The sequence below is a fragment of the Durio zibethinus genome, chromosome 7 (genome assembly GCF_047325235.1).
Source record: "Durio zibethinus cultivar Kanyao isolate XHJ-2024 chromosome 7, ASM4732523v1, whole genome shotgun sequence".
NCBI lineage: Eukaryota > Viridiplantae > Streptophyta > Magnoliopsida > Malvales > Malvaceae > Durio > Durio zibethinus.
In genome coordinates, this window is record NC_143168.1 from 23,337,429 (window position 1) to 23,360,642 (window position 23,214).

At 33.5% G+C, this 23,214-nt stretch overlaps 1 protein-coding gene and 1 pseudogene across 1 annotated transcript; both read left to right on the forward strand.

Moving 5' to 3' along the window:
- Positions 1-1,206: 1,206 nt before the first annotated feature.
- LOC149518189 (putative disease resistance protein RGA1) lies at positions 1,207-17,574 on the forward strand (annotated as a pseudogene).
- A 3,904-nt stretch (positions 17,575-21,478) lies between these two features.
- On the forward strand, positions 21,479-22,555 carry LOC149518190 (uncharacterized). The gene is made up of 2 exons (XM_089763442.1): positions 21,479-21,762; positions 21,826-22,555. The coding sequence occupies exons 1-2, from the start codon at positions 21,479-21,481 to the stop codon at positions 22,553-22,555; spliced, it is 1,014 nt and encodes a 337-aa protein (XP_089619568.1).
- Positions 22,556-23,214: the final 659 nt, after the last annotated feature.

The following is a 23,214-nucleotide window of genomic DNA, read 5'->3' on the forward strand; positions in this document are numbered from 1 at the left end:
CTTTACTTTTTTTTACCTATAGTTTCTTTTTTAGATTTTTTAAATAAATAAATTTTACAAAAAAAAAATACCCGTAATAACGTGCGGATATTTTTGTAATGAAATCTTATAATTAGTCACCGAAAATTGCCAAAATGTTGTGTTTCACAAAAATAATTAATATAACAAATAATTTAAATAAAAATATAAATTATAAAAATTAAAATTAAAAGACAAAAAGCACCAATCGAGCTTTTAAAATTAATAATAAGAGTTAAAAAGCAATTTGATTCTAATTATATCACTTTTCACGATTTAACATTTAAAAATTTTTTATTAAATATTTCAATTTTGTTTTCGTTAAACACTTTACACTACTGAGTAACATCGTTAATCAAAATATTGACATCACAAATATTGATAAAAAAAAATGATCTATATGTTATTTTAAAAAATAATTTTTAATTTTTTTAAAAAATAAATAAAAACTTTTCTAAAAATTAAAAAAATCATAAATTTTAAAAATGTTCATAATTTTTTTCAGAAAGGACCATCCCTCCCCTTCCCTCTATCTTTCTCCACAATCCTGATCCTCTTCTTTCTTTTTCGTTTTTTAACTTTTCATGTTTTCTTTCTTTTTTTTTAAGTTCAAAAATTATAAAAAAATAAAAATTGATGTTATATATTTTTATCACGTATCATAATATTATTAATTATTTTTTAACCAAATTACCTTACTGTTTATAAAATTAATGTCTATTGCAAAATACTTAACAAATCAAAATTTAGTTACTTAACCGTGATTTTTTTTATTTGTACAAAGTAGTTAAAAGCGATATAATTCAAAAACTAAACTTTCTCGTGTAAACTATCAAATCTACAGAACTAAATAAATAGAGTACCTCGTTAGATAATATATTCATGAATTAGATATTATATTAAATATTTTATTATAATTTATAGTTCATTCGTCGCAACTCCCAAGACTTAAGCGTTTTCTTTTGTTTTCTCTTTGTCGCAACTCTCAAGACTAAAGCTTTTTCTTTTGTTTTCTTTTGGTGGTGATATAACTGATTAGAAACCACCCAACCAAAAATTCCGAAGTCATGGCTGCTATAATAAAATATTTACTCTAATCTCATTTGTTTAATTTCCCTGCAACAAACTTCTTCATAAATACTATACTCAATTTTCCTTTACCTTTGATTGCCTCTCCAGACTTCAATTATGGCGGAATCATTTCTGGCCATCGTTGCAGAACAGCTTTTGGAGAAGATAATCTCCCTGGTTGCCAAAGAAACTCTATCGCTATGGAATCTCAGTAGTGATTTGAGAAGACTTCAGGAAACCGTGACCTACATCAAAGCTGTGCTGTTAGATGCCGAAAAACGGCAGCACCAGAATGAGACGTTGCGCCTTAGTTTGGGGAAGCTTAGAGACGTCTTATATGATGCTGAGGATGTGCTTGATGAAGTCAGGGGTGAAGCGCTGCGAAAGGAGTTGATCAATCGTCTGCCCTTTCTATTCCATTTGCATTCTCTTTGAGGATGAGTCAAAAAATCAAAAAGATCAACGAAAAGCTAGATACGATTGCTAGTGATTTCAAAAAATTTAATCTTGGACTTGAAGAGAAAGTTCAGAACCGGCGTGTTATTCTTAGGGATACCCACTCCTTTGTGATATCTTCTTATGTGATCGGCCGAAATCAAGACAAAGAAAACATCATAGATCTTTTAGTCAAGCCAACTGATGCTGAAAAAATTCCCGTCATCCCTATAGTTGGAATCGGGGTTTAGGGAAGACCATGCTTGCTCAACTTGTGTGCAACGATGAAAGGATCACTAGGGTCTTTCCCTTGAAAATATGGGTATGCGTGTGGGATGAGTTTGATCTTGCTAGGTTGCTCTGTGATATTACTTACTCCATTACGAAGGGAAGATGTGATGGCTTACCAGTTAATGCATTGCAAACTCAGTTGCGAATGCTTTTAAATGGTAAAAAAATTTTACTCGTTTTAGATGATGTATGGAACGAAGATAATGTAAAATGGATGGAACTGAGGGATTTACTGATGACAATGGGTAACTTTCAACAAAGTAAAATCATTGTGACCACATGGAGTTCAAAAGTTGCTTCGATTGTGGGTACTATTGCTCCGTACAACTTGAAAGGTCTTAGTCACAAAGATTGTTTGTCTTTGTTTGTAAAATAGGCATTTAGGGAAGGGGATGAGAAGGTATATCCAAACCTTATGAGAATTGGTGATGAAATTGTGAAAAAATGCAAAGGGGTTCCATTGGCAGTGAGAACTTTAGGGAGCTTACTCTACATGAAAACTGAGCTACATGAATGGGAATTTATAAAAGATAACGACATATGGAACCTTGATCAAAATGAAAATGACATCCTACCTATGCTGAAATTGAGTTATAATCATTTGCCATCTCATTTGCAAAGATGTCTAATTTATTTGTCATTGTTTCCAAAGAATACTATTTATGATACTGATTATATGGTCCAATTCTAGATGGCCATTGGACTTTTTGAAAGCCCTAAGCAAAACGAAGAGTGGAAAGATGTTGGGTTACGATATTTCAAAGAATTATGGTCGAGGGGTTTTGTCCAAGACGTCGAGGATGAATATACATATTACACATTTAAAATCCATGACCTAATGCATGATCTCTTGTCAAATGTGTCTCAAGATGACTGTTTAACAATTTATCCCCATACAATAAATGCTGCTGATCATATTCGACATCTGTCATTGTCGGATGATAATCCATTGAGAGCTCCACAATCATTTTTGAAGAATTTAAAAGGTGTGCGGACATTAGTGATCCTACCTTCTTCAGGAAGAAATAGGATAATTGAGGAACATTTTGTAAATGCTTCCATCTTGAATTTCAAGTTCCTGCGGCTACTTGATCTCTCCTATTCATTTTTGGAAGTATTGCCCAATTCCGTTGGCACCTTGAAGCATTTAAGATATCTGAACTTGAGCTTTTGTCGAAGAATGAGGAAACTTCCTACTTCTATCTGTAAACTTCAGAGCTTGCCGACTTTACAGTTGGCTGGCGTTCCACTGATTGAAGTACCTGAATGTTTGCAAAGCTTGATCAGTCTCAGATTTCTAGAGATAACCACAGATTCCATGCTTTTAAGGGATATTAAACCAAGATTTTGGAGTTCACTTTAGTTAATGCACTTGTACGGATGTGGTATGATAGAATCTATATTTGATGGGATGCAACACCTCACATCACTTAGAAGATTGGGTATCCAAGACTGTTCTAGATTGATTTCACTGCCAAGAAGTCTGAAATTTCTAACCAAATTAGAGGAAATCAATATTGATGGCTGCCAGAAAATCAATTTGTGTATGGAACAAGAAGGAGAAGAAGACCGAGACCTTTACTTGCGGCTTAAAACTTTAACAATATCGGGATCAGAAGCGTTGGAAGATCTGCCACGGTTGCTTCTTCAAGGATCAGCTACCACTTTTAAATCCATGATAGTAAGGAATTGTCCCACCTTCAAGGTACTACCAGAATGGATGCAAAATCTCACATCACTTCAGAGGTTGGAGCTTGTACATTGTCCAGCATTATCCTCTCTTCCCGAAGGACTGAATCGCCTCACCGCACTTAGGCAAGTAAAGATTCAAAAATGTCCTGCGCTGAGCCAAAATTGTCAAGCTGGGGTTGGTGCTGATTGGTCCAAGATTGCACACGTTCAAGAGGTTTATATTGAACGTTAGAAGATCGTCAAGCCACGCTCAAGGTCTTTACCAATCTCTCTCTCTCCTTTTTCTTCCTTTATGAGAATTTTTTTTCATACTAAATTTTCCAGAATACAGAATTATAAGAAAAGTGCTCTAAATGATATGTGCTACTCAATTCATATATCTTCCTCAAATATCTAACATTTGCATTTGATTTTGAAGTGATCATAGGTAAATAGGTGCGGTGCTTTGGTAAAAAATGAAAGAGCAAGCAGGTGAGACGATTTCATTCCATTTGTTAAGCTTGTTATCAGCCACATTTCTTGAGAATCCTTCAATTTTTGCTACACTTTTTGACGTACTATTACTCCTGTAGGATCTGTTTGATTGAGATTTTTTGCTAATTATCTTTTGTTTTTGGACGCATAAAGGCAAATAAAATTATAATCATCCATTTTAAAAGGTTCTAATTAACGATAGCTTAGTGATGGAAATAGTCATAGCCTGTGGGCCTTCTATAAGAAGTATGGAATTAAAATATTGTCTTGTGTTCCTCGTTTTAGTTACTATCAAACTTAGATCCTTAGGTGCATGCCTGCCTACCTAGGAACTTACTTTCAGTTGTATTTTAGGATCAACTCATTTGGCTTCAAATCAAACCTCTGCAAGCAGCTCTTATGGTGTGGGAAAATTCAGCCAAACCCTGCAGGGCGCCGTCCGTTCAAAGCTTTTACTTTCTTTGATGATCATGTGACTTGAACCAGACCTGTTTATCTGTTTGCTTAGTACTTGCGCTTTAGCTATTTGTTTGTGTTCTATCTCTTTGCGATTTGATCCTTTGGAATGAAACTATCATCTCCTAACTGTTGGGTGACTCTTTAGGGACAAAAGAAATTTTCTTGCTTGAAAGGGGAACATCAGGCATTCAACATGAAGTGCCATTTCTTATTCAACAAATGAGATTTCGACCCACGTCGTCTAATGTAAGATTTCAGACTATCTCATCCCAATGAGATTCGACCCAAGTCATTCAAGACCTTGACCTGAATGTTGAGGTTTTTGTTTAGGAGTTACCTTTTTATAAAATTATTAGGAATGTAAATAATATATTAATATTCGTAAATTATTTAGATTTGATTCAAATAAAATTTGAACTCAATTTTGTTATTATCAAATCGAGCTCGAGCTTGAGTAGTCAACTTATCAATTAAGATGAGTTCGAATATTTTTATACCCAATTTAAATAGTTCATAATTTTAATCGAATTTTTATATTTTAATGTATTTTTATTATTTTAATTAATAAAATATTTTAAATTTGAACTTGTGTATAAATAATCGATTTTTTATCAAATATAAAAATAAAACTTTATTTTTACATGTTAATCGAGTCTAATTGAATGAACTCAAATAATTTAATTTTTATCTTAAATTGAATTTGAAATAAAATAATAAATTTGATTGAATTTGAATTAAATATCGAATATCAAATTTAAAATCAAACTCAAACTTAATGTAATATTCATTCGAATTCAATCTATTACATTTTTAAACCCCAACTTCCAAGACTAAAACCTACATTACCTATTTCCTAAAAATGTATGGGCAGCTTATTAAAACAAAAAATCATACACTACCAAGTAGGCAAGTACCAATGTAAAAAGAGCGACACAAACAAATCAAATAGTATTTACTTGACTTACAACATAAAAAAATAAATCCTCAATAACTAGAAAGCCCAACAACTTCGAGTTTTTCTAGATTGAACAAATAAAGCGTTCACAACAAGATTGGCAAATACAATAGATATAACAGGCTGGTAAGTGACATCTATATGGGTAATGGCAAATGAGCCTCCAACTTCGGTCCTTGTTTCTAGGCACCTTTCTTGCTGCAAAGTTTCTCAATAAGATCTGCTTCGTCTTGAACAGTTGCGATGTTTTGGACATTGTCCTCTTCCACAGTAATTCCAAACTCTTCCTCGTGTCCTATCACAGTCTCAACCTGAAAAAGCATTCTTCCAATTACAACACGAACTACAAGCAATAACCTTCAAGAAACAACCAATTGACAGAAGGTACAACAAAGCGTGACTTCGCACCTCATTTGATTTTTTTTATTGTATATATTTTTAATTGAATGAATTTTATAATAAATTAAAATATATCATTTGATAAAGATTACAAAATAATTCATATTCAACAAATTTTGATCGATTTTAATATAATAAGAGATAATTTTTATATTGAAATTGACCTGAAATGAATTGAATATAACAAAAAATTAGGTCAGAAGCGTATTTAATATATTTTGTCTTAATGTATTTCAAGATATATATTTATTTATTTATTTATATATATATATTTATTGTGTTAATAAAGCTATTTTTTACCTTAATTTAAAAAATTAATAGTTTAATTTCAATATAAGATGTTAATGTAGCACCATCAGTGGGCTCTTTTTTTATTTTTCTCATTTTTTGTATTTTCTCGTTTTTACTTTTATCGACCTTTTTTGTTTTTATATTTTTTTTAATTGAAAAAATTTTATGAAAAAAGGAGGCCAATTAAAGAATGACGTCATGTGTCATTGGCATTTATTTTTTTATCTTTTGTTTTTTTGGAGGTTTTTTAATTAAATAAATTTTACGAAAAAATACAGTAAACAGAGATAACAAAAAAAAATTACCCCTAATTGGTCACTGATTATTACCAAAATGTTGCGCTTCAAAAGAATAAATAATATAACGAAAAAATTAAAAATTAAAAATAAAAGATAGATAGTAAAAGCACCAATTGAGCTTTAAAAATAATAATAAGAGTTAGAATGCAATTTGATCTTGAATTATATCACTTTTTATGAAGTAGCATTTAAAAAATTTACTGTTAAGTATTCCAACTTTGCTTTTGTAATTTATTCTCGAGAAATAGTCCAATTTTCGGTGTTCGAAAAATAATTTTCTTGATTTGTAATTTATTAGAAAAAAATTTATTCTCGAGAAAAATAAATTAAAATTTTTTTATTGAAATAATTCTTAAAATATTTCAATATGTAGGTAACATTAGAAGAACATTTTCTCACCTAGAGATTTCTTAGGCATCGTTTCTCGGAATACCTTAGAATCTCATCCTCGGAGGCTTAAATTTACTTTTCGTAAAAAATATCATGCATGCAATGCAAAATATTACCATGTTGATGCACACATTTTATTTTTCTTTGTTAGAAATTTTATTAATTATTTTATTAATATTCTTATTTAAAATTGAAATTTTGAAGAAAAAAGAATTTAATTATATTGAAGATTTTTTATAAATATTTCAATACACTGGTAATATTTTACAAAAAATTTTCTCACCTAAAGATTTCTTAAAACATCTCTACTCGAAATACTTTTAAAATTTTATCATAGGATAAAATTTTTTTCTTCTCATTTTTATTATTTATATTTTTAATATATTAATCAATTTTTATTTATTATTATTTTATAAGCAAAAAAGAACAATTTTTATTTTTATTGAAATTTTTTTTATAAATACTCCAATATACTGGTAATATTTTTTTAAAAAATCTTCTCACCTAGAGATTTCTTAGGCATCACTACTCGAAATACCTTTGAATCTCATCGTCGGATAAAAATTTCCTTTTCTCTCATTTTTTATTATTTTATTATTATTATTAAATTTATTTTTATTTTATTTTATTTTTTAAAGTTTTTTTTTTTAAATTAACAAAATTATAAAAAAAAATTTAACCACATATTTCATCATTTAATCTAACAAATATAAATATTTTAATATGCATAAATATTAATAAAATAATATATAAAAAATAAAAAAAATTCAAAAAAAAAATTTTTTTACTTGAACCGGACCGATCAACGGTCTGGTCAACGCGCGGTTCGATTCAACAATTCGGTCCGACCGTTTGGCTTGGGGCTGGGCACGATCTGGGTGGCTCAGTGGTTCAGTACCGATTCGGTTTGGGTTCAATGGTTCGGCTCCGATCTAGTCAGATCGGTCAGAGGCTGATGAAGAAAGCTAGTCGCAGGTCGGGTGCACGGACCCCGGGTCGGGTCACGGGTTGACGCACAGATCCTGGGTGCTTAAAACAACGTCGTTTTGAGCGTTTATTGAAACAACATCGTTTTAGTTTTCATCGTTTATATATAATGGTTCAATTTTTTTTTAGTCATTTTTGCTTTCTTCTCCAAAAAAAAAAAACACCTGATTTTTTTTCTCTCTTTTTTTTCAGCCTACTTGGGTCGATGGCCGTCTGTCGCCACGACCATCGCAGTCCTTGCCGGCGACGAACTTCGACCACCGTCGACGGTGCTGAAAAATTTTAAAAAACTCTCATAAACTCCTCTCGACCCCTTGAACGCAGATCCGACCTATTTTCAACCAAAAAAGGTTCCCTACTTCCCTATATCTGCTTTCAAAGTTTCGTGAGATTATTTTTTTTTGTATTCTGATCTTTTTTTTAAACTGACCCTTTTTTTTTCTTTTTCGTGCAGGAAGCTCGGCACTGGGTTTCTCCCTACAGGGATGACTGTTTGATTTTTTTGATTGTTTTTGTTTTGGCAGAATCTTCCTCCTTCTTTGTCTGTCCTCCCTTTTGGTTTGGCTAGGAGCTCTATTTATAAAGCTCTGATCGTGTGTGTGCTTAAGAGAAGGGCATGGGGCTTGGTATGGGGTGTAAGCACGAGCCCCATGTCTCTTTTATTTTTTTAGTAACATCCGACAGTGATAGGGTTAGGTGATCAGAGGGGTGGAGGTACGGCATGGTGGTAGTGGTGCCGGGGAAGGCACTACTGCCATCATCGATTTTTTTCTATTTTTTGTTCCATTTTTTTGGTATTTTTTTTATTGTATTTCGTATTTTGTATTTATATTTCATATTTTATATTTCTGGACAAATTGATATCCACAGCTGCCCTTCTTTGCACATTGCTGGTAATCAGTAATAGGGTAAAGACAAGATATAATTTTGTCCGAAATCCAAATGATTTTTTTTTCGAAAATGCTCATTTCACTTGAGGCTCGACATCCAACTTCGTAAGAATTTACTGAAATTTGATTCTCAAAATTTCAGTTTCATTCAAATTTACAAGATCTCAAGATTTGCATTTGCAACTTGCAAGACTCGCATAAAAAATCCTCATTTGAATTTTGAAGGCTCACATCCAAAAGTTTAAGGCTTTTTAAAGGTTCGCATTTGGTAAGCTTGGGATTCACATCCAAAAATTTAAAACTTCTCATTTGAGTTCAAAGGCTCAGCAATAAAACTTAGAGTTTCACATCTAAGTTCAAAGGTTCTCATTTAAAAATTTAGAGATTCATATCCAAAAAGTTGAAGCTTTGTATTTTAGCGATTCACATCCAAAAGTTTAAAACTTTTTATTCTAGTTCGAAGATTCACATTCGACGAACTTTAGGGTTTCACTCCTCAAAGATTCTCATTTTGAAACTTAAAGATTCTCATTTGAGTTCTCAAAAATTTTCATTAAAATATTTATAATTTCTTTTTCAAGTGACTCAAAAATTTGCATGAATGAATGTTATGACCAAAGATGCAAATGCCTTCTTAATGATGCAAATACGGCAACCTATATTCTCATAGTGCCATGCATGTCCAAACAAAGTTTAATTCATCAAATTATGTGCATGTACTATTCAAGCAATGATGCCACCATGATGCATGTAATGCAAACGTCTATGTCACAAAATTCTAAATAATTATGGTAATATGGCTCTCAAAACTCTATCATTTCACATGTCTTCCTTAATAAGTTTCTCAATACTTTGGAACAAGTTTCATCAATCGATCATCACTTGACCACCATTCATGGACTTCTCAACACTAACAAATTTCAGAACAAGTTTCATCCACCATCACTGAGTCATTACTCATAGGTGTCTTAGCATTAACCATTCCAAAATAAACTTTATCCATTGATTATCTTCATCATTCAATCATAACTTGCAAGTCATATCGACAAATTCATCCTTGTACTCATCACTTGGTTATACCACTTTTCAAGATTTACCCCATCTTCATTTTATTGTCCAATCCATCATCATATTCTCCATTTGGTCACATCATATATCCTTCCAAATCATTTCTTTTATGTTTCTACCATTTTTTCATTTTGTTACCACTATCATCTTAGATTTCTCTTTAAAGGAATGCAAGATTTTTTTATGCACATTGTTATTCATTCATCATCATTTCAATTTTTGACAATTATAATGTACTCATACATTTTTTTGATTTATTCTAGGGATGTAACAATAAGATAACACAAGGTGAATTATGGTAAAGATAATCAATGAAGATCTATTTTGGTACAAAACAAATGAAAAAGGAAATAAATTGGATACATGTCATTGGGATGAATGGTATGTCCAAACGATGAAGATTCAGACAATTCTCAACATTAATCTAAGATTCTTTTTCAAAAACTCATTACATTTACTGTTGAAGTCATTTTGAGCTTTGTGAACTTTGCCCTAGTTTTTGAGGGATCTTCAGATGCCTTTGATCTTTCATCCATGTGAATCATTTGACCTAGATCTTTTTCTACCCAAATCACCTTTTCAAGTTTTCAATTTGAATCTTTTTTTTCCATTTTCTCATTTTTTCTTTTTTTCTATTTTTTTCTCCATTTTTTTCATTTTTTCATTTTTCATCATCTTCTTTTCATTTTTCTCATTTTTCATCAAACTTTAGAGCAATGTAGCATTATCCCATTGTTTCATCATGAGCATGCCTTCATTTAACATATGATCATTCAAGTTGAGCATTCACACTTGATTCAAATAAACTTTTCAAGGTTGTAATGTAGGTCAAGGTGAGGAGTCATAAAAAAATAGATATAATAGGCTCAAAACATGTATTAAAAAGGTTCAAGACCAAAGGATCATTTGATACAACTTGGCATTTTGTCCCCACATCATTTCATTATTTTTTCTTTCCTCACACCAAGGATTCTCATTACTTTGCCCCAAATCATGTGTGGCATTTATTTTTTCTTTTGCTTTTCTTTTTCTTTCCATCTTTGAGACCTTTTGTGATATTTTTTTTTCAAAAATTACCCTCCAGTGTAGAGGGTGATCCTTGGTTAGGGTTTTTTAGAAAAAAAAATCATAATAAGCTCAAAAGGGGTAACAATGAGTGTTTTTCGAGTGGTAAAAGAAAGATGACAATTTTTCATCTCAATTGTGAATACTTTTCTTTAACATCATCTATTGAACAAAGCTCATGAACCTGTATAAAAGATCGTACATCTTCAAGACATATCTATTTCACATATAGTAACAGCTTACTTTTTGTTGCTCAAATCGTCTCCTCATATTAATGTGGATGAGTTCTCAAAATTAAATTCCAGAATTATTGTTATCATTGTCTAAATATTCATCATCTAAAATTTGAGAATGGGAATGTAAAGTTATGAAAGGTAATAGAGCATGGAATAATGGTTGAGTGAAAGAGATGTAATGAAATGCATTAACTTGCCTTTATTAAAATGATAATAAGTGAAATCATATTGCAAAAATAAGAAAATCTTAACATTACTTTAAAAGAACTCATAGAACGACAAGTAGCACTCAACCAGTTTTAACATCTTTCTTTAAAATCATGCCCCTGTGCAATCAAGTGAAGTATTTTTATCTCGCCCCATTGATTCATTGCGACTCTTCAGGCCTTTTTGAATTAACATATTCTTGATTCTCATTCAGAGCATTGACATTGTGATTAGGCAATGGATTACCATTAACATTAGATGTTGTTGCTCTTCCTTGATCAAAACTTATCATTCCATCTTTGATTAACCGTTATACCTTATGCTTTAGAGTAGTGTAATTTTCAGTGAAATGGCCAACAATTCTATAGTGGTTTGAGCGAGTCCACACGGCTTGGGGGCAATCAAGTGGCTATTATAGAGCTCTCGGTATAACTTGGGGGATGATCTTGTTGGCTAGCATGCTCCTCTATTGCTTTCCCCTTGTTTAACTTGTTCAAAGCCTCTAAAATCTTATTCAACTTCCTTCTAGCTTCTCCTGAGCTTTCTCTATTCTCTCGAGACGATTGAAATTTTCTTGTTCCATTAGTCTGGCTTAAGCTCTTGTATTGTAATGGTGAGTGGGGTTACTTGGTGGAGCTATCCTTGAACCTTTAGCACCACAATTATGATTAAAAATGCTATGCTATGCTTTATGTATGATACGTTGATGCATGAATGAAATATACATTTTTATGGATGAAATCTAATATGAAATGGATACAAATGATTGTGTTAAAATATGATCATGAAAATAATACAGATGCATAAAATCTGACAAACAACATAGTTAGTTTCATAGATGAACTGAAAGTGATGCCGATGCATAATGTTACATATGATAATGAAAATGATGCACAAAGTCAGACAATCAAAATGATTAGATAAATATTCTTCTTATGTCCTAGTTTCAGGATATACCTATCATTAGGTAGAAAGGGCTCTATCTTAGGTTTAGGCACTTCTAAGGTTCACTAGATATGATTCAAGGTTAAAGTCTAAAGGTTTCCAAATTGCTTCTTACATCATTGTCCATCACAGACTAGTAAGGTACCCTAATCCTCACCCATTACAGGCTACAAGCGAAAAATGTTCAATTTAAATGGGAGTATTTTGCTAGCCACTGCAGAGGCATTAAACCTCATGAAAGCAATAGGTATTTTACTCCCTCCTAGAGGGACGGAGCTCAGGTATAGAGCTCATGTTATGCATATGCATATGAATGACATAATTAATAAAGTAAATAAACATGAATGAATAAAAAATCTATACAAAAGGTTTAATTTTATTAGGCTTTTGGATAACACAAATTTATTTGCTGGCTTGACTCTCGGACTTCCCCAGTGGAGTCACCAAGCTGTCATAACGTCTAGATCCAGGGATCTATCGCTAGACATTGACTTTAGGAGTCACCACCAATCTTTTTTATCTAGGTGAGATTGGTCACCTAAGGAATCTATCTTTTCAAGAAACACCTAAGTTTAAGGGTCCCTAAGAGAATAGGTTCAGGTCTACTAACCAGAATAGGGTTCAAGAATTCGATTACGTGTCAGAAAGGTTATAGCATCCCCACAACGCCCATTGAAAGATGGTACTAGCTTAATTTTGTATTATCCAATAAGCCTTAAAAATTTACCAAGTAATTAATTATTTAAAATTTTCTCAATTGACTTTAATATGTTTAGTAGAAAATTGAAAAATTTTCCTCACCTCAAGAGTATACAAGAAAACTATTGTTTCACTTGTAGAGGCTCCATCGTCGGATTATTTAACATTAAAAAAATTCAAAAAAAAAAAAAAAAAAAAGAAGAATGATTGCTTTTGTATAGGGAAAATTGATACTTTCAACTTTTTTCCAAAATATTTTTTAGTAACTTTAATTTTAAAGAAAATTGATACTTTCAACTTTTTCCCAAAATATTTTTTAGAAACTTTAATTTCGAGAAAAATTAATACTTTCAACTTTTCCTCGAAAATATTTTTTAGAAACTTTAATTTCAAAAAAAATTGATACTTTCAATTCAAAAAAAACCTTTTTTGAAAACTTATTTTTAAGAAAAATTGATACTTTCAACTTTTCCTTAAAGCATTTGAAAAAATTTTTCAAGAGAAATTGATACTTTCAACTTTTTTTAAACTGTTTGTTTTTTTTCTTTCTCGTTTGCTTCTCTTTTTCTTAGACTTGCAGTCAGGGCACTTTTTTCCTTGTTTTTTCCAACCAGCTGGTGACTCTACACGATGGTCTACTGCATGTTGCTGTAGTTGTTGCAGTAGCTGCAGCTTCTGCTGCATTTGAAGCAGTTGAAATTATTGTTTCTACATTTGTGACTACAGCATTTGCTGTTCCTGCTGTTGTTTCATATGCTGGTGCTGAAGCATGTTGGAATTTGACTGAAAAGGATTCATATTTTGCGACAGGACACTTAACCCACTTTGTGAAGATAAACTATTAATATTTGTCTGTTGGGAGGTACTCACAGGATTCTATTATAAAGGTCTTGCAGCAGCCTGCTGCATTGAGCCTAAGGCATTACCTTGTCCTGTATCCAAATTAGAACTGGGCTGCAGTGAATTTAACATGGTCTGCTACGCTGTTCAACCCCAGCTAAGGAAGACACAAAATTATGCTGCAAACATGTCATGTTGTTCGGCTGCATTATTGGAACAAAACCTTGTAAATTCATTGACTGCAACTGAAGGTTCATTTGATTATCATGAGACTATGTCTGATTAATTTGAGGTTGTGGCTACGGCATGGAATGCATATGAGGTGGAGAAAGCCGTCCTTGCTGCAGTGCTGAGACTGTCTTCCTTGGCCTATTGGTATTTAAAAAATTTACTATCTGCTTCTCATACAAACTCAACTTATCCTTGAAAGTGGGTGCGATACTGGCTTTGGGAACTGATAAGAAAGATATAATGTGCTTTAACATGATCTTAAACATTTTCAACTTTTCAAGCTGCTCTGACTTTGGCTGCTGTGGAAGAGAATCATGTTACCGTAACTTGGCAACAATTTTTTGGTACGTCTCATTTAATTCAAAAAAGTATGTCTCTTTCATGGCCTTGATTTTCTGATAGACCTCTTCTTGCCAATCATTTCCATTTGCATGTCCTGATTTAGCTGTGGAATTTGATGATGTCTCTAAAACAGGTCTGCGCGATTGATATAATTGTTTTTGCTGATCTATCAAATTTTATGATTGAAGCAAGGAACATGATAGTTGACCTGATGCGTGAATCCTTGGCTGCATATTTTGGTGTAATTGATTGGGCTGCTGCTGCAAACCCAATTGTTGCTGCAGCTGAGTAGACTGTAATTGCATCTATGACATCAGTTGCTATCTTTCGCGTCACCCAATCTGTGCTCCCAAGGCATTCATGGATGCTTTGTAGCAAGGATTCTAAGCTCTGAGGTGCAATTGCTCCCACCTGTGACAAACTCGCCACTACCGGCAAAAGGTAAGCCTTAGCCATAAAATTTTGATTATTCAACAGCTTGCAGATATTTGGACACAGCTTCTGAAAAGCAGCCAAAGGAGGATCAGTTGCACATTCCACCATCTTAGCCATACACGTTGCTGCACCAGATTGCACCTCGCGTCAGTGACTCGACTTTATACCACGACTTGCACAGCAATGAGGCAGCGTTTCGATCCTACCTCGACGTAACAAAGTGGAGTGCATTTTCCAACATGTTCTCCAGAACCTGGTCCAGGTATTGCAGTTGGAAATTCGGGTGACCCATCATCCAGGTTGCTGTTAGCTGGAGCTCTTCTTAAAGTAACTTACCCATTTCTAGAAGCACCAAATGCGAGAAAATCCCAATCATCAGACATTTCAGATCTCCAAGAAGGTCCCCTTCCCCTCAAACCTGGAGCAATTCCATTAGATTGGACAAATCTTGGTCTTTAAGCACTTCTCGGGTCATGGATGGGGAGATCACCAGGATACCAATCCTGCTCCCAAGTTGGAGTTTCACAACTAGCCCGTAAGTATGAGCTAGTATAGTAAAGTAAGAGTGAAGGTCAAGGTCAATGAAGGAAAGGTTTCCCACCAAGGGGAAGCCTCGAGGGCTTGGTGGCGATGGGGGCTTCCCCTTTTGTTTTATTTCTGTTTTCTCCCCTTTTTTTTTTTCTATTGCTGCGAATTGTAATGATATATAAAACCAAGTGATTGTGTTTAAGTTTAATTTTGATTATCATCCAAAGCTAAAGATTAGCATCTCTAATATTTTTTTATAACAATCATCACCAAGCTTAATCTCATTCTTTCAGCTTTTTTTTTAAAAAAAAAAATTAACCTGATAATAGAGAAAGAAAAAGAAAATAAACAATAGATAGACCATAAAATAAAAATAAAAAATGATAAATACGAAATAAAAAATCTAAAATAAAAATGAATAAAAATCCCTATGATCGAGCTTAAATTAGTCTCAATTGAAAGATTTCGGATAAAATAAGGTGTCTACATCTGGTAGTGATAGGGTTAGGCGATCAAAGGGGTGGAGGGTAGGACATGGTGAGGGATGGGTGTAGGGTATAATTGTAGTGGTGCCAAAAAAATTTGGTATATGGAGTTTATTAAAAAACAAAAAAATTAAAATTTTATTAATTAATAATTATTAATTTCAATCCAATTAATATTAACTAATTTATATAGAGTTGAGTTTAATCCAAACTTTTACAGGATAAATGCATATTTGACCAAATAGACACTTATGTGGATTATATTTTTACACATAGGATCTTATATATAATTATTAAATTTACATTATTTTTCAAATAATCCTATCTAATCAATTTTTAAAATTTAAAAATTACGAAGATTAACTTTATCTAAATCTTTTAATTCATATATATATATATATATATTATTTTATTTAAATCGAATAATCTTTATCTCTCAACTCATCTTTTTCTAAAATGTATATAGGATTTTACAGATTTAAAATCCATGACCTAATGCATGATCTCTTGACAAATGTGTCTCAAGATGACTGCTTAACAATTTATTCTCATACAATAAATACTGTTGAAAATATTCAACATCTGTCATTTTCGGATGATAATCCATTGAGAGCTCCACAATCATTTTTGAAGAATTTAAAAGGTGTGCGGATATTACTGATCCTGGCTTCTTCAGGAGCAAATAGGATAATTGAGGAACATTTTGTAAATGCTTCTTTCTTGAATTTCAGGTTCCTGCGGCTACTTGATCTCTTCTATTCATTTTTGGAAGTATTGCCCAATTCCGTTGGCATCTTGAAGCATTTAAGATATCTTGACTTATCCAGGTGTTATAGAATGAGGAAGCTTCCTCGTTCTATCTATAAGCTTCAAAGCTTGTTGACATTAAGATTGTTGGATATTGATTGCCAATTGCAACTGCCTCGCAATTTGCAAAGCTTGATCAATCTCAGATTCTTAGAGCTAACAGGGGATACTACGCATATAAGGGAGATTCGACCAGGATGTTGGAGTTCTCTTCAGGTCTTGTACTGCTACAGATGCGAGTCGCTGGAATATTTGTTTGAAGGGATGCAACACCTGACATCACTTCGAACATTGACCATGAGATGTTGCCCTAAGCTAGTCTCACTACCACGAATTCTGAAATTTCTAACCAAGCTGGAGTGTATTGATATAATTGAATGCCCAATAATCAATTTACGCATGGAACTGGAAGAAAGAGAAGACAGAGACATTCACTTGTGCCTTAAGCAATTAGAAATACGGGGTGCACCACAGTTGGAGGACCTACCGCGATTGCTTCTTGATAGATCTGCTAGCGCTTTGCAACTCATAAAAATTCACCATTGTCCCAAGTTTGAGGTACTACCGGAATGGCTACAAAATCTGTCATCACTTCAAAGACTTGAGATTCTTGACTGCCCAAAATTATCCTCTCTTCCGGATGGCGTGGATCGCCTCACCTCGCTTACACAACTACAGATTCAAGAATGTCCTAAATTGAGTGAAAAATATCGACCCGAAGTGGGTGCTGGTTGGTCCAAGATAGCACACATCCAAGAGGTTCATATTGAAGATCAGAAGATTAGCAGGTATGGTTTGTGGTACTTATTAATTTCTTTATCTTTTACCTCTGCTAGTTAAAATTGGCCATATAAGTCCCTCTCTATGCATGTATTATGTATACAACATTTGCAAATTTTAATGATTCGTATTTTTAGTCACAGGTAAATTATGAAGTGGATGCTTTGGTGAGAATTCAGAAGCGGCAGGTGAGACTTCAATCCATCCATTCCCACAAGATTCATTCGAACTTTAGAATTTTTTTGGGCTCATTGCTGGAAATTACTTTTCAGTTGTTTTTCTAACTCATTTCATTTAGTTTTGAACTACTGCATGCAGCTCTCATGACAGATGATTGAACCAAAGCCTGTAGGGTATGGAGGCTAGCGCTAGTGTCATGGACCTAAGGAAGAGTCTTGAATCCCACATCGAACATAATAGGAAGGTCACTGGGGTATAAAAGGGTTCACACCATCTCCACCTTGTGAGGCGCCTTTTGCAGGACAAAACCGTGAGGCCAGGGGGGTCAGAACGGACAATACCTCACAAGGGTGTGAACCGTGGCGAATAGGCTGATCCGAGACGCCGGAAGGGTGAATGCCCGGGTCCCGGAGCCGCGCGGGTTCGGAGCTTAAGTCTCGATCCGTGACACTAGCTGGAAGCTTTTTAGTTTTTACTTTGTTTGATTTAGAGTCTTTGTGCCAATGTTTTGTTGGCTTCAATTAAGGACTTTATAGATTATTGGTGTTAATGTAATTTTTTTTAGAATTTAATTAATGTAATCTTAATTTGCATGAGAATTGATGTAATTAGCACTACCAGTCTGTCAGATTTGCTCTTGATTTGAAATCAAACCATCATCACATTCACATATAAATATCTCTTGCTACATATTTGTGATTATTTTCTTCTGTTTGTCATACACGAAAAATGCATTCCATTATATGTAATTAATTCAAATTTAAAATCTCACTTTCCAAGCACAGGCATGTGTCATATTTGTAATAGTCAAAACATGTAACTCTAATTTGGGCAAAAAAAAATATAACCCTTAAAAATATACTATAAAATGTATGGTTGGTGTTGGGGGCATATAGTGATTCAAAAGACATAATGGCCACTTTCTTCATGAGGGGCTTGGCGGATAGATAGGGACATTTTGAACATTTGCATTAACCTGATATGACACATTCAATTCAATCACATCATCATTATCCCTCATTGACCCTATACCACTCATTTCTACATATAAGCATTCACTATTGTCATCCCACGTTCCATCTTGTTTTAAATCTTTTATCTTTCTTTTCTTTTGACTTTTTTTATTTTGATTTCTAATTTGCACGTTGGAGTGCAAATGCGAAGAACACTCCCTGCCTTTGTATTTGACCCCTCTTTTCTCACTTTTTATTCTTTCAGGAACATTTTTACATCAGAGCTTGATATAAATATTTGGTGCACCGTGTAGGAGATTTTCCATTCATTAGCCAAGCATAAAACAATGCCACTTGGAAAAAGAACTTTAAAAGAAGGAAGGATGACTTTTCTAGTCGGAATAGAGACACACAATACCCAACACTTGGACCTACCTACCTTATAATAGGCTGGTCTAACCATGGAGCAATTTCAAGGCTTTGATCGAGCAGATATATGTTGTCAAACAGATGTTACAAACTATAACTCTACCCTAGGCTTCGAAGGTTCCAAACCTAGTTATTCCTGGCCAAGAAGTTGTGAAAAGGCAACCAAGCTATAAGGAGGTGAAAGCCTCATCAACCTCCAAAAAAGAAGAGCACGACACTTCTACTCACTACTACCTAGTCATAGCTCAATACATGTCATTACCCAAAAATCAAAACAAATTAACCTAGAGCCTTAGCCAAACAAAAACCTAGAAGCTCAAATGCAAGCTATGGAGAAAGAGCTAAAGGCGAAAGAGGTGGCTTTCAAAGACAAGCTCAAATTTTTTAAGATCCCATCCTTCACCGAAGAAATCGACATAATTATATCTTCAAAAAGGTTCACAATGTCAACCTTAGAAACTTACGATGGTATTTCTAATCTTTTCAATCATTTGAAAGTTTATAGAACTAACATGATGATGCGGGATGCGAATAAAGCTTTAATGTGTAAAGGCCTTGCTACTACCTTTAAGGTCGTAGCTTGATCTTGGTTTAGTAGTTTTAAAACTAAGGTCAATCACAACATTTAAAAAGCTCAGCCATTACTTCCTATATTGATTTATAAGCAGCCGAAAAACAAAAAAGATGACATTAAGCTTAAAGTCGATCCACCAAGGCCATAATGAATCCCTGAAAAACTATGTCACGCGTTTTAATGCGTAAGCTCTATAGGTAAATGACCTGGAACAAACGATCGCTATAGCCACCTAAACAAGTGGACTCAATGATGAAGAGTATCACCTAAAGCTGACCTTACCATTAAAGCCACCTAAGACTTTAGTCGACATGCTATTTGTAGCTGAAAAATATATAAATGCTAAAGCTATAATAAAAAATAATCGAGTTGGGAAAGGCTCATCCCCTCTCTTCGATGATCGAGGTGAAAGAGGCTCATCCTTTTCCTTGGTTGTAAGAAAGGCAAAAGTTTTTATGAGCCTTCCCCAAAAAGAGGATGACATAGGGCTTATAGCCATAGTAGAGAAAGAAATTATACTGCACTAAATACCTCCTGAAAGAGGATTCTAATGCAAATCGAGAGGAATCTGGTGCTCAGATGGCCAAAGCCACTGGGAGAGAATACGAGAAGAGATTTAACCAAACGATGTGCCTTCCATAAGGATATAAGCCATAATACTAAAGACTGTGTTGACCTCAAAAATGAGATTGAACCTTTGATCAGAAAAAGTCAAATGAGGAGGTTTGTGGACCAAAAAAGACAAAAGCGAAACATATCCAATTACAGACGGCATTAAAGAGAGCCCACGAGGGGTAAGGAAGGCATGTTAAGGAAAATAAAAGAGGAAAAGTTTGAGGAGATGAGCAAAGATAGGAAAAAGGCTGAACTAACAATAATAGGCTTATTGCCGAAATGATTAATGCGATTACTAAATGAAGCTTAACCTTGGCTAAAAGAAAGTCCAACCTAACTATGATCATGGCTATTGGCTTTTCAACAAAGAAAGAAAAAAATTAGAAAAATGAACCGATCTCATTTAACTTGAAGGATTAGGAAAGAATCCAACTTCCCCACGATGATGCTATAGTAATCACGGTTGTAGTATATAATTATGTGGTTAAAAGAATCCTGTTCGATAATGGGAATTCCACCGACATCATGTACTATGCCACCATAAAGAAATGGGTATTAAAGAGGATTAGTTGCAATTGATCACCATAACCCTAGTAGAATTTGGGAACGAGCAAGTACCAATGAAAAGGACTATAAAACTACCAATCACTTTACGGAGGGAATCAAAAATAGTCACCTTGGTCATAGAATTCATGGTAGTAGAGTCCCATCTGTCTATTAAGTTATCCAAACACTGGAAAATGAAGAAATTGACTTTAGAAATTATTTTCATGCTTACCAAATAGAGTGTATTTTATCTTTTAGCGTGTCCATGGGTAATGAAATTCTTTGTTTGCAAAATGGGCATTCAACGAAAGGGATGAAGAGCTATATTCGAACTTTAAGAGGATTGGTAATGAAATTGTGAAAAAATGCATGTTAAAGTGGATTATCCCATATTTATTAAATTTTTAATATCTTATAATCTTATATTCATGTTGGGCTTTTCTACTTACTACCAATTAGTAGTAGATTAAATGCTTAATATGGTTTCAGAGCCAAGATTTTCTTTTCGTTGTCCATTCCTAATTTGTCACATGAAAGGCTTCTTCCATCTTCGCCTACACGTGATGAAGCCTTATTAAAGTGGATTATCCCACGTCTAATGAATCTCAAATATCCTGTAGTGTTATATTCAAGTTGGGTCCTTTTACTTATAATCAATTAATTTTAAGTTAGATGTGTAACATTTTCAAAGGATACTGAATATGACATTGATTATATTATCCAATTCTTGATGGCCAATGGACTTCTTGAAATTCCCAAGCAAAGTGAAGGCGAATGCATGGAAGATGTTGGGTTACAGTATTTCAAGGACTTATTGTCAAGGTGTTTTGTCCAAGATAGAAACTAATTTTATATCTTCAAAATGCATGATCTTATACACGATCTCGCATTAAATGCTTCACAAGAAGAGTGCTTAACAGTATATCAACATGTGGTAAATGCTTCTGAAAATATTCGGCATTTGTCATTTTCTGATCAAAATATTCCATTGAGAACTCCACAACTTTTTTTGAAGAAGTTGAGTGGTGTGCGCTCATTAGTAATCCTACCTCCTCGAGGATACTATAGGATGGTGGAGAAATCATTTCTGAGTGCTTGCATCTTCAATTTTAAGTACCTACGGCTACTTGATCTGGAAAATTCCTGGTTGGAGGTATTACCAAAATCCATCTGCACCTTGAAGCATTTACTGTATCTTAACTGAACTAGGTGCATTAGATTGACTAGGCTTCCTAAGTCTATCTATAAGCTCCAGAGCTTGCTGACATTGAGATTATTTGATGTTCCAAAATTGCAAGTGCCTGACAATTTGCAAAGATTGATCAGTCTCAGATTGCAAAGTTGGAGTTCGCTTCAGTTCTTATTCTTCTACGAGTGTAAGACACTGGAATGTTTGTTTGAAGGGATGCAATGCCTCACATCACTTAGAAATTTGACTATGAAGAAATGCTATAGACTTGTCTTACTGCCTCGAAGTCTGAAGTTCCTAGTCAAATTAAAGGAAATTGCAATTGTTTCCTGCCCAATGATCAATTTACGCACGGAACCGGAAGGCGGAGAAGACCAAGACCTTCACTTGAGCCTTCAGAAGTTGATATTACGTGATGCACCAAACTTGGAGGATCTGCCTGGATTGCTTCTTGAGGGATCTGTTGGCTGTTTGCAATCCATTGAAATCCAGCATTGCCCCAACTTTGAGATGCTACCAGAATGGCTAAAAAATCTTAATTCACTTCAAAGACTGGAGATTCTTAATTGTCCCAAAGTTTCCTATCTTCCCGATGGAATAGACCATCTCACTGCACTTAGACAACTGAAGTTTCAACAATGTCCTACATTGTGTGAAAACTGCCAACCGGATGCTGGCGCAGATTGGTCCAAGATATCACACATCCGCAATGTTCATATTGAAGACCAAAAGATTATCAAGTCACGTTAGAGGGTATTTATTTATTTAGCAATCTAATCTATCACTGTTCGATGTACTTCTTTATAATTCTGAAATACTATTTCTTTTTCTTTTCTCCTTTTCTGATCTCTCAGGGAAAAACTTAAAAAAAAAAAAAAGAGGAAATTTCTATTTTATGAATTTTTTATATTTTAGATTTGAAATTAAACACTTCAAAATTGCTGCTGAAAAAAATTCCCAAATTGAGATGGAGCATTAATTATGGATGGTCTTATTATATAGTACTACTATATGTTCTTATGCATGACATTTTCATTTGCATTTCCTTTTAATTTCTAGAATTCAGATTAAATGTCCTCTAATTTCCAGTCAAAAATTTAAAAAAAAAATGATCATATAATTTGCTCAATGTATACAACCTTTGCAAATTTTAATAATCTGTATTTTTGAAGTCACATCTAAATACTTTGATGAAAATAAAGGAGTAGCAGGTGAGACTGCAATCCATCCATAGCATTCTACTATAATTAAAGTTCATCAGCAAGATTTTATGAAAATTTCAATTCTTATATATTATATGTCAGACTTCTACGAATTGAGATTTATATATATATATATATATACATTTTTATACTAAATCAAATATATACATCTTTATGTATGCATGTATGTATTTTTTATGCAAAATT